Source organism: Macrotis lagotis, chromosome 1 (genome assembly GCF_037893015.1).
Source record: "Macrotis lagotis isolate mMagLag1 chromosome 1, bilby.v1.9.chrom.fasta, whole genome shotgun sequence".
NCBI lineage: Eukaryota > Metazoa > Chordata > Mammalia > Peramelemorphia > Peramelidae > Macrotis > Macrotis lagotis.
Genome location: NC_133658.1, coordinates 346,871,042 through 346,886,453, shown reverse-complemented (window position 1 = coordinate 346,886,453; position 15,412 = coordinate 346,871,042). Strand labels below are relative to the sequence as shown.

General features: G+C 41.4%; 1 protein-coding gene across 1 annotated transcript in view; it reads left to right on the top strand.

Annotated features, from left to right (window-relative positions):
- VSTM2L (V-set and transmembrane domain containing 2 like) overlaps positions 1–15,412 on the top strand; it is an 81,743-nt gene that overhangs the window by 39,263 nt on the left and 27,068 nt on the right. Inside the window, exon 2 of the mRNA XM_074229028.1 lies at positions 10,339–10,508. Coding sequence (XP_074085129.1) covers positions 10,339–10,508 — 170 coding nt within the window. The remainder of the gene's footprint in view (positions 1–10,338; positions 10,509–15,412) is intronic.

The window sequence follows — 15,412 nt, the reverse complement described above, 5'->3', positions numbered from 1 at the left end:
TTGCAGGGACCAAAGAAAAGAAAGACTTTCACAATGCAGGCTGAGTTTACTGGTGCCAAGGGAACCCAAAACACAAAACGGCTTAGAGCTGAGCAGAGCTAATCCAAAGAGTCTTCCGGGAGGAAATTCTAACAGAATTCTGAAGGAACAGAAGACTATGGTTTGGTCGGGGGCGGGGGTAAAAAGGCACAGAACCATAGATGACAAAAATAGACTTTCTTTTCTACCTTTGCAAGACTAAGGGAGAAATAGAACAGTCTATTATGGCTCACCTTTGAAAAGTTGGAGCCATGTTGGAGCTGAAAGTCTGGGGTACAGAGGAGAGAGGAGACTGATTGGTGGGAGACAGCATTGGGGGAGGTGGAGGTGGTGGTGGTGAATGGGAGGAATGGCTTTGAAAGCCAGAATGAAGAAAATCTCAAAAAAAATGAGTTCTTTTTCAGAAAGGCTTTATAAGGCATTGTATCACTTTATCTTCTTGAAGGACAGTGTCCCTTGAACCAAATCTCTCGATGTCATTTTACAGATGAAGAACCTGGAAGGATTAATTGATTTGCCCAAGGCCACACAGGGGCAGCTAGGTAATGTAAATCCAGCCTCAGAAACTTACCTAGCTATGTAACCCTAAACAAATCACTTGTTTGCCTCAATTTCCTCATTTGTAAAATGCACTGGAGAAGGAAACCACTATAATATCTTTGACAAGGAAAACCTAAATGGGGCCATGAAGAATCAGACAACTCAGAAAAACAACTGAAACAGCAATGTGGAGGATGTCAGGAAATTGTGGGAGAACCCTGAATGACTGACCAAAGAATTTAGTTACTACTTTATTATTATAAATGCTATTTGTAAAAGGATCTATGTAATCCAAGAGATTCAAAAGTCAGATTGTGACTTGCCCATTGATAGATCAGCAAGAGCATCATCATTGTATGACAAGACTGGATGGAGGGAAAGAAGAAAGGATGGATCATTAGGAAAAGATGAGGAAGAGGAAGGGGTGGGGTCTTGCTAATACACACAGTACTACAAGTCTGAGCCTTTGTGTTAGCTTCTGTACCCCCTCTCCTGTACCCCTTGGAATTCCAAGCTTCCTTTAAGCTCCAATTTAATTGTCTCCTACTACATGAGACTTTACCAGGTCCCTCAATCACTGATGCCATTTTCTGAAAGGTTTCCTTGTATCTGCCCTCTGTGTGGTTTTGTAGATATCTATGTAGGTACATCATGTTCTTTGAGGTCAGGGGCTGTTTCAATTTGTTTTTGTATTCCCAGCACCTAGTACACAGTCTCCAGCACAATGTAATTACTTAATAAATATTCAATTGATTAAGTGATTCATAGAGGGTAAACTATGGGACCCAGATTCAATGGGGAGGAAAATTCAAATGCAGAGTATCTGAGAAATCTTTTCTGGTCCCAATCTAAGCTAACTGGCATTGAAACCTTAGAAAATAAACAGGACCACATTTTATAAGAGTCCCACAGTGTTTCTTCTGTCCTGGTGATATTAGAATCATTGAGTGTCAGAATCAAAAGGAATCTTGGAGACTAATCCCCTCATTTTGCAGAGAAGGAACCTGAAGCTCAGAATGAATGAACCCACCAAACTTACACCTAAAATTAGTGACAGAGCCAGACCTAGTCATCAGATCTACTGACTCCCTGATTTGTCTGTCTTTGCTACTTGTCTATACAGAGGACTCCATAGTCTTTGTTAAGTCTAAATAGCTTAAAACTATACAAAGACTTTGGGGACACTCTGTATTTTTAGAATTATAGGACTTTTACAGATAAAAGGGACCTTGGAGATCATTCAATGTAATATTCACTGTTCAGATAAGGAAACTGAGACCCAAGAGAGGTTCAGCAATTTTCTCAAGACCACACAAGTAATAGTAGCAGAGTTAGAATCTAAGTCCAGGTTTTCTGTCTTTAAATTCAATTTCTTTCTACAATTCCATTTTATCTACTGCACCAGAAAAGAACAAGGAGGTAGTGATTGTGAGATTGGAAAAGGAAGACAAGAGGTTACATTGAAAACTGGGGATCCAGTCCCCAAAAGACACAAGTACATCCCTTTGCTTATCAGTAGAGCCAGTCTCCTCTTTTAAAGACCCAAATTAAATGGAGGTTGGGGTTCATTCAAAGAGCAAGCTCCTGTGGCTGACCATTGCAATGGCTAAGCTCTGAGGTTAATTAATACATCGCTCCCTCAATTAAAAGCTGAAAGGAAGAAGATGTTTGATTCAATCAAGTCTCTCTCTGATTCCTCTGCAGAATCCTAATTTGTGGGAGCAGATTTTAATTGTGTTCCCAGCAATTTAGATACAAACCTATACCCTTTGGCTAGAGAACACAATTGTATCTTTCTCAAAAAATCGATAATTACATGAGTCTCTTGGGGGAAGACTACAAGGAATATCACCTAGGAAATTCAGGATGAAGCTTTGGGGGATAGGGAAGGGGGAGACAGAGGAATGCCAAAGAAGTGGTCATATTTATATTCAGAACTCAGTTCCCATGATGTGTCTCAGACAGGGATGGAGGTGAGGAAGTGGTTTACAGTTAGGTCAAAAGTTCTTAGTCTAGATAAGAAATCCTTCCTCTAGTCTTTCCACCTCCGATTGTTTTCAAACTCTAATCCTAACTTCATAAAGCTTCCAGAGAAATCTTTCTTTTGTGCAACTTTAATTCTGTTGCTTTTCAAAAATCTTCCCTGGCACTCTATTGTCTACTATGTAAATTTCAAAATCCTTTGGTATTCTAGACCTTTCCTAATCTGGCACCACCCTATCTTTCCTGCTCTATTTTCTATTACTCCCTTTTAAGTTCTGTGTTTGCTTAATTGAATCTCTACCTGAATGATCCTGGGTAAGTCATTTAAACTCATTGGGCCTCTGTTGTCCCACTTTTTTTGGAGTTACATTTCCTTGTAGAATATCTAATACCTTTTCTTTCAAATTCAGGGTGAGAACTATATGTCTGAGGTTATTCCTAGTCTAAATCACAACCCTGGTTTTATCTCTTCTGTCCTCCAAACATGTTTTTCCTCATGCTATTCCTTGCGCTAGAAATGCCCTCCCCCTACCCCACCCCTCCACACTTCTTGAATTCCTTGTTGTTCTTTAAAGTTCATTCTTTAGGCTATGTGACCTCTGAACATTTTTCAGTCAGTCATCTGAGTGAGTTGCCCAAGAACACGTTTTCATTCCTCCAAGTATTTCCTTATGTCTTTTTTTTCCTAATCTCTCCTTCCCAAATTCTACTCATCCTTCTGCTACTAGGTCAAATGTAATCTTGGAGCTTTTGCCAATTCTTCCTATCTGGAAATGATCTCTGTCCTCCAGATCTCCGTAGCATTAATCTAATTTGTATCTTTCTTATGATATTAATCTTAGCCTACTTTGTTTAATAGTTATTTCATTCATTCATTTAACAAATATTTTCTGTGTAACTGAAGTCAATGTTCTGTTTGGCCTTGAAGAACATTAAAAAAAAAAGTAAGATAAGGTCTTTGCCCCTAGAAAGTGTATAACTTAAAATTTTGAGGCTGCTAGGTGGTTCAGTGGATAGACCACTGGACTGGAATCAAGATTGGAGTTCGAATTTGACCTGGACCTTACTAGTCATGTGGGCAAATCACTTAACTTCTGCCTTAATCCTCTGGAGAAGGAAATGTAAACTATTCCAGGATCTTTGCCGATAAAACCCCCTATGAGGACACAACTGAACAACATTTGTGTCCGTGTTTATTTTACCTTAAAAACTGTAACCTTCCTAAGGAGATAATCCTTAGGAGACATCTGTTTTCCAGGCCTGTCCTGCCTCTTACTAGCTGTGCTGCTTGGAACAAATCATTTCTCAAGTCCTTGTTTCTTCTCCAAAATGAGAGATTTTACACCATGAGATCTCTAAAATGCCCTCAGTTTTAATATTCTATGACCAAGAATTGATGTATAGATAACTTTGGTTGAACTGGCTCATGCCCAGGTCTCAATTTTCTTCTTTGTGAAATGGAAATAAAAATACTTGCCCTAACTTGAGGAGTGCTGTTGCTGTTGTTTGTCTTTAGTTCTCCAAGAAGACATCAGGGAGGCAATGCTCTAACAAGCAAATAAGTTGCATTTGAGTGAGGGGGTGCTGTGCTGAGTCACCAGCCTCACTTTTCTCCTCCAGAATCAACTGGGTCCAGTGGCCAGAAATGGATCAGGACAACTGGAGATGGTGCTGGTTTGGCCAGCTAGGTGGCAAAGTGGATAGAGCATTGGTCTTGGAATCAGGAAGACTCATCTTCTTGAGTTCAAAACTAGCCTTAGACACTAGTTGTGATGATTCTGGGCAAGTAACTTAATAATGAGCTATACTGTACACAGAAGCACTCAAATTCTCTTTGCTGCTGTCTTATCTTGGGCACACTATTAAACTCTTACCCCCAACCCTGGCACCTCAGTTTTTTCATTTGTTAAACAAAAGTGCTGGACTAGTAACATACTTCTGAAACCTCTGAATTCATATTAAGTAAACCCTCTGAATGCAAGAGATGAATAATAAAGAATTTCACCCCTTCTTGGGTAAAATATTGCCCTCATCTTCCTCCCATTCTAGCTGATTCGTTGCAGTGGGGAGGAGACCTATGGCTTCAGACTTGGAGGATAAGGAATCTCTTGGGTAATTGATTTATGACTCTTCCAGGGCAGGACTGGAGCCCAGAGACTGGGCATGGGGAAGCTGGTAGTCAGCCTGGCAGGTAATTAGACAAGCAGGGACTGTCTCCAGGGACTGTCAATCAGCATTGTTCATTGCCCCAGAATTCACATTTTTTGACAAAAGAGAGAGGGATGAGGAGGCCTGAGTGAGCCAGATTCCCTCATTAAAAAGTCAGAGTTAAGCACTTCATTTTATGGACCCAGGTAGGAGTGATTTTTTTTCCTCTTAAATTATACATTCCTTTCAGCTCCCCCTCAACCTTTCTCCTTTCTTTCTCCCCAAAATGTGAACTCAGGGACTTCCCTTCACTACTTCAGGGTGGGTAGGAGGCCAGGAATGGGTTTTCAGGATTTAGAACTGCAAGAGACCTTGGAGATCATGGGAAAACAAAAACCCTCATTTTGCAAGTACAGCAACTGAGGCTGAGAGGAAAACAATGACTTGTGTGGAAGTAGATAGCCAAACTAGTTCCAAATTCAGGGCTATTTCCATTACATCATACTTCCCTTACTCTCCCCAGATAGTTCTTATAGCTAGAGAACCTGGGTCCACAGCTTGAAAAAGGGAGCTCCAGGCAAGAGTGGGAGGGAGTCCCAAGGGACTTGGATTAGCAAGATCCTCCTCCTTTCCTTCCTCCCCCTCCCCTTCCCCCAAGTCTTTTTTTCTATTCTTTTCTATATCTGTCTTCTGCTTATCTTTCTTCTCTTCCTGATCTGTTACCTTCTCCTATCTTTTCTTCTTCCTTTTCCTCCTTCCCATGTTCACTCTTCCCCTTCCTTTCCACTTTCGCACCTAATTTCCTTCCTATTTTGATTCTGCTCCCCCAGATCTTCCTTTTTTAAAGAAAATTCCTGTTGCCATTGCATTTGTCTAAGCCCCTAGCACCTCACACCTATCCTTCAGGAAGGAGGACACAAGACCTTTCAGGAGATACAGGCATGTTTCCTTGTCCCTCTTTTGGTTGGCCATGATCCTGCAGTGAACAACAGGACAACCAGTGATGTAAGCAGGTTTTCTGGTTAAGAAAACATCAGTGTCTGACTTTGGCCTGAGATGGAAATTTGTGTCGGCGATTGGCAAGCTAAATAGGATCCAGGTAATTACAGAATGTAGTTAGGAGCAGGTGTGTGACAAATATTGGCCCAAATGTAAGAAACAGCACTAATTGAATCCATTTATTCAACAAATATTTATTGAATGCTGACTGTAATAATCCCTTACATGTTCACAGTGCTTCACACTTTCTTAAGTGCTTTCAAATCTGTTATTTTGTTTGATAGTCAGGACAACTCAGAGAGAGAGAGGAAGGAAAGGCAAAGGTTTATTATCTCTCAATTTATAGATTAGGAGGATGAGACCCAGAACCTAAGTGACTTGTCCAAGGTCACACAGCTAGTAAGCTTAAGGACTTGAGTTGATTAATTGGGGGAGGGGAGGGGAGGGAGAGAAAGGAATCAGACATGTGATAGGTGAATGTGACAGGCTGGGTTAAGTCTCCAAAAGGCAACTGTTAATTGCCTTCACAGCATAGCTGACACTCAGGAGGTGACATTGTAAATCTGTTACTTTGAACAGTCAGAGGCAAAACTAAAAGACCTGAGGCTGTTAACCTCAGCTGTGGGGTTGCAGGATGTGAAATGTTCCATCTGGGGACCCTGGGTGCCATCTCTAGTTAGGCTACAGACCAGGGAGCATCTTCTCAAAGACCATCCCTCTTCTCCTATTCCTCACCCAGCTATTTTTGTGAATCACTATCTAGGCACCATTTTGTTGGGCATTAAAGATGCCCCATGGCCACTGATGAACAGTTTTCCTACTAAATTTAATTCACAAACCATACAACAACAAATCTGGAAGATACCTTAGAATTTCAAGGATGGGAGGGACTTTAGAACAAGGATTGTTGGAACTGGGAGAGACCTTAGAACATGAAATGTCAGAGCTGGGAGGGACCTTAGAACATGAAATATCAGAGCTGGAAAGAACGTTAGAACATGGAATGTGAGAACTGGGAGGGGACCTTAGAATAGAGAACACAGCACAGAAGAACTGGAAGGGATTTTTTTTATGAGATTTGACTACAGACAAATTATCTGATTTTCTTCTCCCTTGTCTCCACTCAAACTAGACAAACCATGTGACATTCTTATTTCTGAAATGTTATAGATTGTCACGCTTCCATGTTCCTTCCACTCAGATAAGACTCATATCTCCCCTTCATTAACAGTGAGACCCCCTGATTTCTCAGAGACCCTTTCTGTCCTATAGTCTCCCAGTTCCAGACATTAGAACTGATTTAAGGCTCCTTTTTATGGAAATGAGAGGGTTAACTCAGAGTCTAAGGAGCTCTGCTCAGATAAATGGGGAAGTTGAGGCGTCTCCTTTTTTCCTCCTGTGTTTGAAAAGGGTTTTTCCTCTGCCGCCAGCTTCAGTTACTAATCTTAATTAGGTTTTCTTTGTGCTGGAAGGTTATGGAAAGGCAGAAAGCATGAAGAGAAACCAAATACCTCTGTGAGAGGAAGGATGGAGTATCTCTGATTAATCCTGGGCCCTTCCTGGGGGATCAGGTTTCAGGTTTTTACCATTAGCTACTGTGTGGGTTTGTAACAGTTTCTGAGCTGGGCAAATGGAGGCATTATTTGTGCTATCGGCTAGATAGTATTTTGAGATAGGGGACCAGCAGGGGATGGAGACCTAAGAAGGGCATAATACAGCTCACGAAATTTATTATGGGTCCCAAATGAATCAAGCTGCCTGCCTTTAATGGTATCTTTTCTGACTTGTCCCTGCTTAGAAGGACATCTCTCCTAGGAGGCTTCCAGGTAGAACAATGGAGCGGACCTTAGAGCCTTGCTCATTCCCTTGCTAGCTGTATGACTTTAGGCAAGTCACAAGCCACTTGTGAAGCTGTGAACCTTGACTAGATTCCTTCTGGCTTTCACATTCAATGAGTCTGTAATTTTATTTCCCAAACAACCAAGTCCAAACAACATCAAAAAGAGATTTGTCGAAGGGGTAAGGTTAGTTTGGGGTTAGTGACAGATTGCCATACTTTACCTGGAAAGAAGAAAGTTCCTTTGTTTTACTCCTTGTATTTCTTGTGCATTGGTGTGGGGTGGGGGTGGAGGGGAACTGTTTTTATTTTTTATTTTATTTCCCCAGTAATGAGAATGAGACTGTACTGAACCACTTGTCCCTTTTCAATTGCTCATAGGAAACTAAGTGTAGAGTTGGTTTTAGAGACCATTGAGTCCAACCCCTTCATTTTACAGATGAGGAAACTGAGGCTTAGGTTGAATAATTTAACTAGGATCAAAAAGGATTTGAAACAGGATTCAGACTTTGGTCTTCCTGCCTCCAAGTCCAGTGCTCTATCTCCTGTACCACCCACTCGCCTCAAGAGGAACACACATTTTCACGGGCAGACCAGTGTTAACAACTCCCAGGATATATCTGGGGAAAAATGGGGGAAATGATAAAGTAAGGTTAGAGAAGCCACATGATAAAGTGGATTAGGTACCAGGACATCTGAGTTCTAGTTGTCTTTCCAACACTTGATTACTAACCCATGTTGAGGATTGATAGAGGTGTTCTCAATATTCTTCCATCTCCCTTTTAATAATACGCCTCAAGAAACAGGCCCCTTATATACCAAAGGTCCTCTTAGGTTGCCAGTTACTCTTCCCTGAGAGATCAGCATTCTTGGAGAAGGTCCAGTGGTAATACTTGTCCCAAGAGGAACCTACACATGCAACACAACTGGCTATACCTGAATCCATCTATCTTCCCACTTTCCTCCATCTCTCCATCATTATCATCCCTCATATTTATCCCTCACTTTACAGTTCAATTCAACCAACACTTATTAAGCACAATGTAAAAATATTTACTACCCATTATCTCCTTTTACAGAATTATAGAAGGTTCAAGATGAAAGGGACCTAAGAGATCTAATCTGCTTCCCTAATTTGGCAGTGGGAGTAGGAGACCAGAGAAGTTAGGCAACTTGCCCCAAATCACACTGCTAATTAGAAGGCAGTAAAATGTAAGCTTCGAAAAGGCAGCAAAGATTTGTTTTAGTTTCTGTATCCTCAGTGCCTGGGAAAAGGCCTTGAGCAGAGCAAATATTTAATTGGTGAGAATTGAATTGGATTGAGCTAAGCAAGGACTAGAACCTGGGTCTTCTTGATCCTTTATCTCTAGTTTTAGGTAGTAGAAATGTAGGCAGGGCAGATATTATCTCAATTTCATAGGAGAGGAAACTGAAGCTGAGAGAGGTTCATTCCCTTAGCAAACCTGCATGGTGTTCCCACTGTGCACAAGCTCTTCTGCTTCTTACTATGAGAGAAATAAAGATGAATAAGACAGAAACCTTGCACTCAGGGCTGCCTCTCTGGTTAGACCACAAACAGAAAGTGCTATATGCAATCCAGAGGCAGTTTGATACAATAGGAAGAACATCAGTTTTGTAGGCAGAGGGCCTTACCCTATTGCTTCCTAGTTTATCTGTGTGACCTTAGTCAAAATGATTTGCTTTTCTCAGCTTCAGTTTTCCCTTTTTGTAAAATGAGGAGTTTGGACCAGATGATCTCAAAGATGCTTTCTGGCTCTTGCTCTTGTCATCATTTAAGAGTGACTTTCCAAAGGGCAGGTGGGAGCTGGTACAAGGGGAGTCCTGGTGGGGGGTGGGGGAATGCATCTGCTTGCTGGCTGTCACTTTTCCTTGGGACCCACATGTCCCCAGCCATCTTTCCAGAGTGAGATAATCTCTCTGGAGAAGATGAAAAGAATTCTAATTACATCTTTGAACAATATTTGTTTTGAGAGAAGAAAAATAAACCATATGGTGTGGAAGGAGGTTTTGGGGGCTGCATTAAATGGGGATTTGTTTTTCATTTATATATCCAGGCAGGAGGTGATCTAAATAGGGGGAGAGGATTATTTTGTGTTGGGGTTGGATATGGGAAAATGTGGAAAGGGATCGACAATACCTACTTCATTCTGTGCAAATTTCAGGCCACCATTGTTTCCATGTTTGAGCAGAAGCAGGAGAGAACTCTGGTGAGGATGTAGGTCCCCAGGACTAGAAGGGACCAGAAGGAATGAGCAGTTCACTTCTGGGTGATGATAAAGGGAATCCAGCCCTGAGGGAGACCACCATAGGCTAAAATCTAGCTGAATGGAGGAAGAGGAGATCCACCCACAAAGCAAGAATAAGAAGACTTGGGCCCCAGAACCCACCTCTCATTCTAGGGAAAGTTTTTGTATTATTCTTTACTATGTAGGCCAGAATCTTGGCAGGCCACTATTTCTTGACAGGTAGTTATTTCCCGCACTATTTCATGATAGGCAGTTCTGTTAAGAACTGACTGGGGACGGTGCCTTGATGGGCAGTTGTTTTCTCCCTGTTGACTGTTCTGGACAGGCAGCTGTTTCCCAGACTCTTCCCTAGCCAGCCATCATTCCTGAACAGGGAACTGAATATTCCTGACAGGTGTGACTATTTCCCTACCTAGTAACTGTTCTTGGACAGAAAGCTGTGCTGTGACTGGAGTATCTATTCGCTCACTGGTGACTGTCTACTAACAGATGGCTGGTCTCTGATTGATTCCTTTCTCTCTGCAGCCTTATTCACAGAGACTCCCCATGACATGACTGCCCGGAGTGGTGAGGATGTGGAGATGGCTTGCTCCTTCCGGGGCAGTGGCTCCCCCTCTTATTCCCTGGAGATCCAGTGGTGGTACGTGCGCAACCACAAGGACTGGACAGACAAACAGACTTGGGCATCTAATCAGGTAATCTTTTCCAATGCCCAACAACATCCTCCCTCTCATCCTTCCCTGAGGATGTTCCTGGTCCTCCTTAGTTTGGCCTTGTCCCTTAGAAATCAACTTCTACTACTCAATTGTGTCATCAGATAATAGGATGTGGAGCTGAAAAGGATACCAGAGATAATCCCCAAAGTGTCAAATTCAAACAGAAACAAAGTACATAGGGATCCCTGGCGGGGGGGGGGGGTCATATATTAACTTAGAAACTATATATTAAAATTATCCATGTTCTATTATGTTTTAATTTACTTTGTTAAATATTTTCCATTATATTTTAATGTGGTTGGTCTGTAAGGATTGTTGTGATCTGCAATGTGGCCTTCTCCCCATGCATCAGTACAACCCCCTTATTTTACAATTGAGGAATCTAAGGCTAAAGAAGGGAGAAAGGATTTGCTGGAGGTAGCATAGGCAATAAGTAACAGAAGAACCCAGGTTCTCTGTTTCCAAATCCATAGCTTTTCCACATTTTTCTTTTGTGGAGGTTTAACTTCCAAAGGGGCTGAGCTGGGAGGCATGTCAAAGATTCTCTCTGACCACCTCCCTAAGGATCAATCTCTCTACTCTGTGGTCCTAATTATTTTCCACTTTAGAATCAGGAATTTTGGGGGGGACCATCACTAGCCTGGTGGTTCAGAGATAAAATTTATGAGGTATTTTCTGAGCAGCATTGGGGGAAATAAGAGTAAGTTCCTGGGGGCAGCTAGGTGGCTCAGTGGATAAAGCACCGGCCCTGGAGTAAGGAGTACCTTAGTTCAAATCCTTGGGCAAGCCACTTAACCCCATTTGCCTTGCAAAAACCTAAAAACCTAAAAACCTTCTCTCAAGGAACTATTGGGAGTGCAAGATATGAAACAATTATAAGATAGTAGAGAATAAGGTGCTAAATTGAATATAAGCAGCCACAAAATATCTGAAACTATTCTGATACTCAGGAAGCAGAGGGATCAGTGTGCTTTGTATACAGAAAGACTTCTTGGAGGAGGTGAGATGAACTGAATCCTGATAGATGACTTGGAGGGATATAGGTGGAGAAGTGAGGGAATGCATTCCAGGCCATTCCTGTTCTGATCAGAGTGGATTTGGGTAGGTGAGTGGCCCCTATTCTTCCAACCTGGGTCAATCTATTTGAAAAAAACACCCCAAAACCCTAAAACAAAACATTAGGTCCTTCTGACTTCAAATCCTGTTTTCTACCCTGTGAACAGAGGCATGGAGGAAGGTGTGAGCTTGGGATATTCAAAGAATAGTGACTACTAGTGACAGAACAGTTATGGAAAAATTTTGATAAATTCATTCAGTAAATATGAAGTGCTTATTATGTATATTTTGGTAGGTGTTGGACAAAGCAGGGAATGAGTTCTATTATTTTCTAGTATAGAGGACTTCCAGATGAGGAAAACCTTCCTACCCAAACTGATAGAGTTACCAAAGTTGAACCACTTGCCCAGAGTTATGCTACCAGTATGTCAGAGGCAAGACTTGAATCTAGGACTGCCCAGCCTGAGGTGGGGGTGGGGGGTGGTTAACTTGCTTCTCAGTCTCCTAGGTGGGGAAAACCTACAAAACAAATAACTAATTCACAGTAATATGTGGTTAATGGCAGAAGTTACTGAACAAAAGCTTATATGAAGGCCAAGGGAAAAGGAGATGAGGGGGGTCTTAACAGGTAATCACAACTTCATGAAACTTAGGTGTTAGCTTTATAAAAGAAATGAACTTGCATTTGGAACCCAAAAGTTCACAATCCTTACGGAAGTTTGCATATTCATGTTAGTACAACAAAGGAAGAAGGGAAGAATAAATCTTCATCTAAATAAAGGGCCATGGTAAGGGAGGGGGAAAGGTACAGTAAAGGTGGGAAAAGGACCAAACCCTTCATGAAGGGAAGGAGCAAGGCAAAGGAAAAACAGCATTCCTTTCCATTGGGAACTGCTAGATCATGAATATATGATGGCCTATTTATCTACAAGGGACCTAGCTACACAAGCAATTACTTAGCCTAGTGTAGATTGACTGACACCTGTCTTGATTCCCAAGGACAACACAGGGAGTCCAACTTGCCATGCAAACATCAGATAATGTCAGCTGACTGGAGTGAGGGTGGGGGAAGAGTTGGGGTTCATCCTTGCAATTTTGGACCTCCTACATACTGTGTGTCCACTTTTTTTGGAAAATATGGCAACTCAAAAAGTCAAGTTCAGGAGACCTCTTTACAACCCTTTACAGTTTCCTGTCAGAGATAATATTTAAAATGGGCTTTAAACAATGGGTTGGAATTCAAAAGCGAAGCGGGAGCAACACAAGGAAAGGCACAAAATTGGAAAGAATAAAGGGAATATTAAAGGGACAAAGATGCATTCAGATTGGCTGAATAATAATAGCACCTTACATTTATATCCCCCTTAAGGTTTATAAAGTGCCTTAGATTTATTATCTCATTTGATCTTTGCAATTAATTTTTCCATTTTATATACAAGAAGATAGATGGAGAGAGAGGGGACCTGCCTCTGTAGTAGGTATAAAATCAGGATTCAAACACCAAATCTTCTCGCTGGGTGTGATAGGCCAATCCTGGAATTCCTGCCACTCTGGGGGCCGAGACTGGTGGCTTTCTTGAACTCAGTTCTGAGCTGTGGTGGGCTAAGCCAATCAGGTGTCTGCACAAAGTATAATACTGATATGAAGAGCTCCCACTCCAGGTGGAAAGGGCAACATCACTGAGGGTGGAAACAGAACAGGTGAAAGTTCCTGTTCTGATCAGAGTAGATTTGGGTGGGTGAGTGGCTCCTATTCTTCCAACCTGGGTCAATCTGTTTAAAAATAAAGCCCCAAACCCTAAAACAAACCATTAGATGGTTCTGACTTAAATCCTGTGTTCTGCCCACCATATCATCTAGCCACCTATAGGAAAGAAACAAGTACTAATTAAGTGTCTGCTTTCTAATAGGCAATGGACTTAGCTTTACAAATTTTATCTTATTTGATTCTCACAGCAACCCTGGAAAGTAGGTGTTTTTCTGAATTTGAACTCAGGGCCCAATGTAGTTATTTTGTCACCTAAGCTGTTTCCAGTTATCTGACCTTTGGCTGGCTAACTGTAGGACAGTATGGAAGGGGGTCATAAAAAAAAGAGGCCAGGAAGGAAGATTAGTGATCTCATCCTCATGGATATACTCTCCATTGATTCAGATAATAAAATCCTCCATGCTTTATGAAAAGAACATACAGGGAGTCCTTCTTGCCAGTAAAATCCATAACAAAATCTCCATCCAGTACACTTATGTCTTTTCCTAAGTACTTAAAGTAGCTCTGGGTTATGAGGTTAATACTTGAATTCTCAATGAAACAGATACTTAATAAACATTGACTTCTGAGTTTCATGATGCAGCTACAGCCAAAGAGGGGAAGTAGACCCTGCTCTCAGGGAACTTACAATCTGATGGGTGATGGGAGAGTATAAGAGCATAAATGTTGTGAAATGGTAGCATGGAAAAATTGAAAGGGAGTTAGCAAACAGTGGCCTGGGCCAAATCTAGCTGACTACCACATTTTGTAAAAGCTGTTCTTTCTTTTGGGTCATACAAAAACAAGTAGTGGACTGGATTTAGTCCATGGACCATAGTTTATTTGAACTCTGTAATCCAATTCCCTCATTTTACAAGCCTAAGAGAGGAGGAAATGACCTCCTTAAGATCACACAGGAAATAGATAGCAGAAGTTCAGATTAAGTGTCCTGGATGATGCTGTGAAGAAAGTGTTTTGTGGGTGTAAAATGTTGGGATAATAAATTTAAGGCATTTTACAAAACTTAAAGGGAGATATACATGTTAGTCATTATTATTCAGCTAATCTGAATGCATCTTTGTCCCCTGAAGATCCTCTGAAATCTAGGTACTGCAAGGATAGAGAATTCAGTCCCTTCTTCCACCTCTGGGACTCTACATCCCACAACCCCTAATTGGGGCTTGGGAGCAAGGCAGGAAATGTTGGTCACTCATGCACTAGAAACCTGACTTTGAGATTCCACTGGACTTGAGGGACAGAAAATGAGTGATGTAAGGAACCAGTTGGCCCAACTTTGCCTAGACAGTACCCTTTTTCAGCACTGGGCGCCAGAGCTTTTAGGCATCCTTAGGACAAGAGGTAGCTGAAAGTAATATGGCTACTGGTGACATCAGTGTGGCTCAGTGGATAGAATGTAGGACTTGTGAGTCAGGAAGACCCAAGTTCAAATTCTGCTTCAGATGCTTGACTATGTGACCCTGTACAAGGCACTTAATCTTTCTATGCCTTAGTTTCCTTTTCTGTATTAAAGGAATCAACAAGCCTTATAAATATAAATCCTAGCTATTCTTATTATTAGTGTAGGAACAGTAATCCTTGACTTGGAGTCAAAGGGCCAGAAATAATAATAACCTGCATTTCTTTAATACTCTAAGGTTTGTGGGTGTTTTTCCTGGCAACAGCCCTGTGAGGTAGGAAGTACCAATGTTACAACCTTCTCATGAGGCTTAGAGATGTTAGCTGACCTACCTAGCATCATGAGGCTAGAATCAGAGTTGGTATTCAATCAGGGGAAGCTCTTATAATTTTTTTGTATTATGTAATTGCTCTCCTAATTGCCAAGAGTGGAACAACATCCTCCCCATCTCATCTCTTTCAGTTTTCCCTCTTTTAATTATTTCCTATGTATCCTATGTTCAACTTTCTTTTTTTATATTTGCCTGCATTTTATCTTTCCCAGTAAATTGTAAACTCTTTGAGGGTAGAGGCTGCCTTTTGTCAATCTTTGTATCCCTAATGCTTAGCATAGTGACCGGCACTCAGTAGTTGCTTAATAAATGCTTAATAAATTGAATTGAACT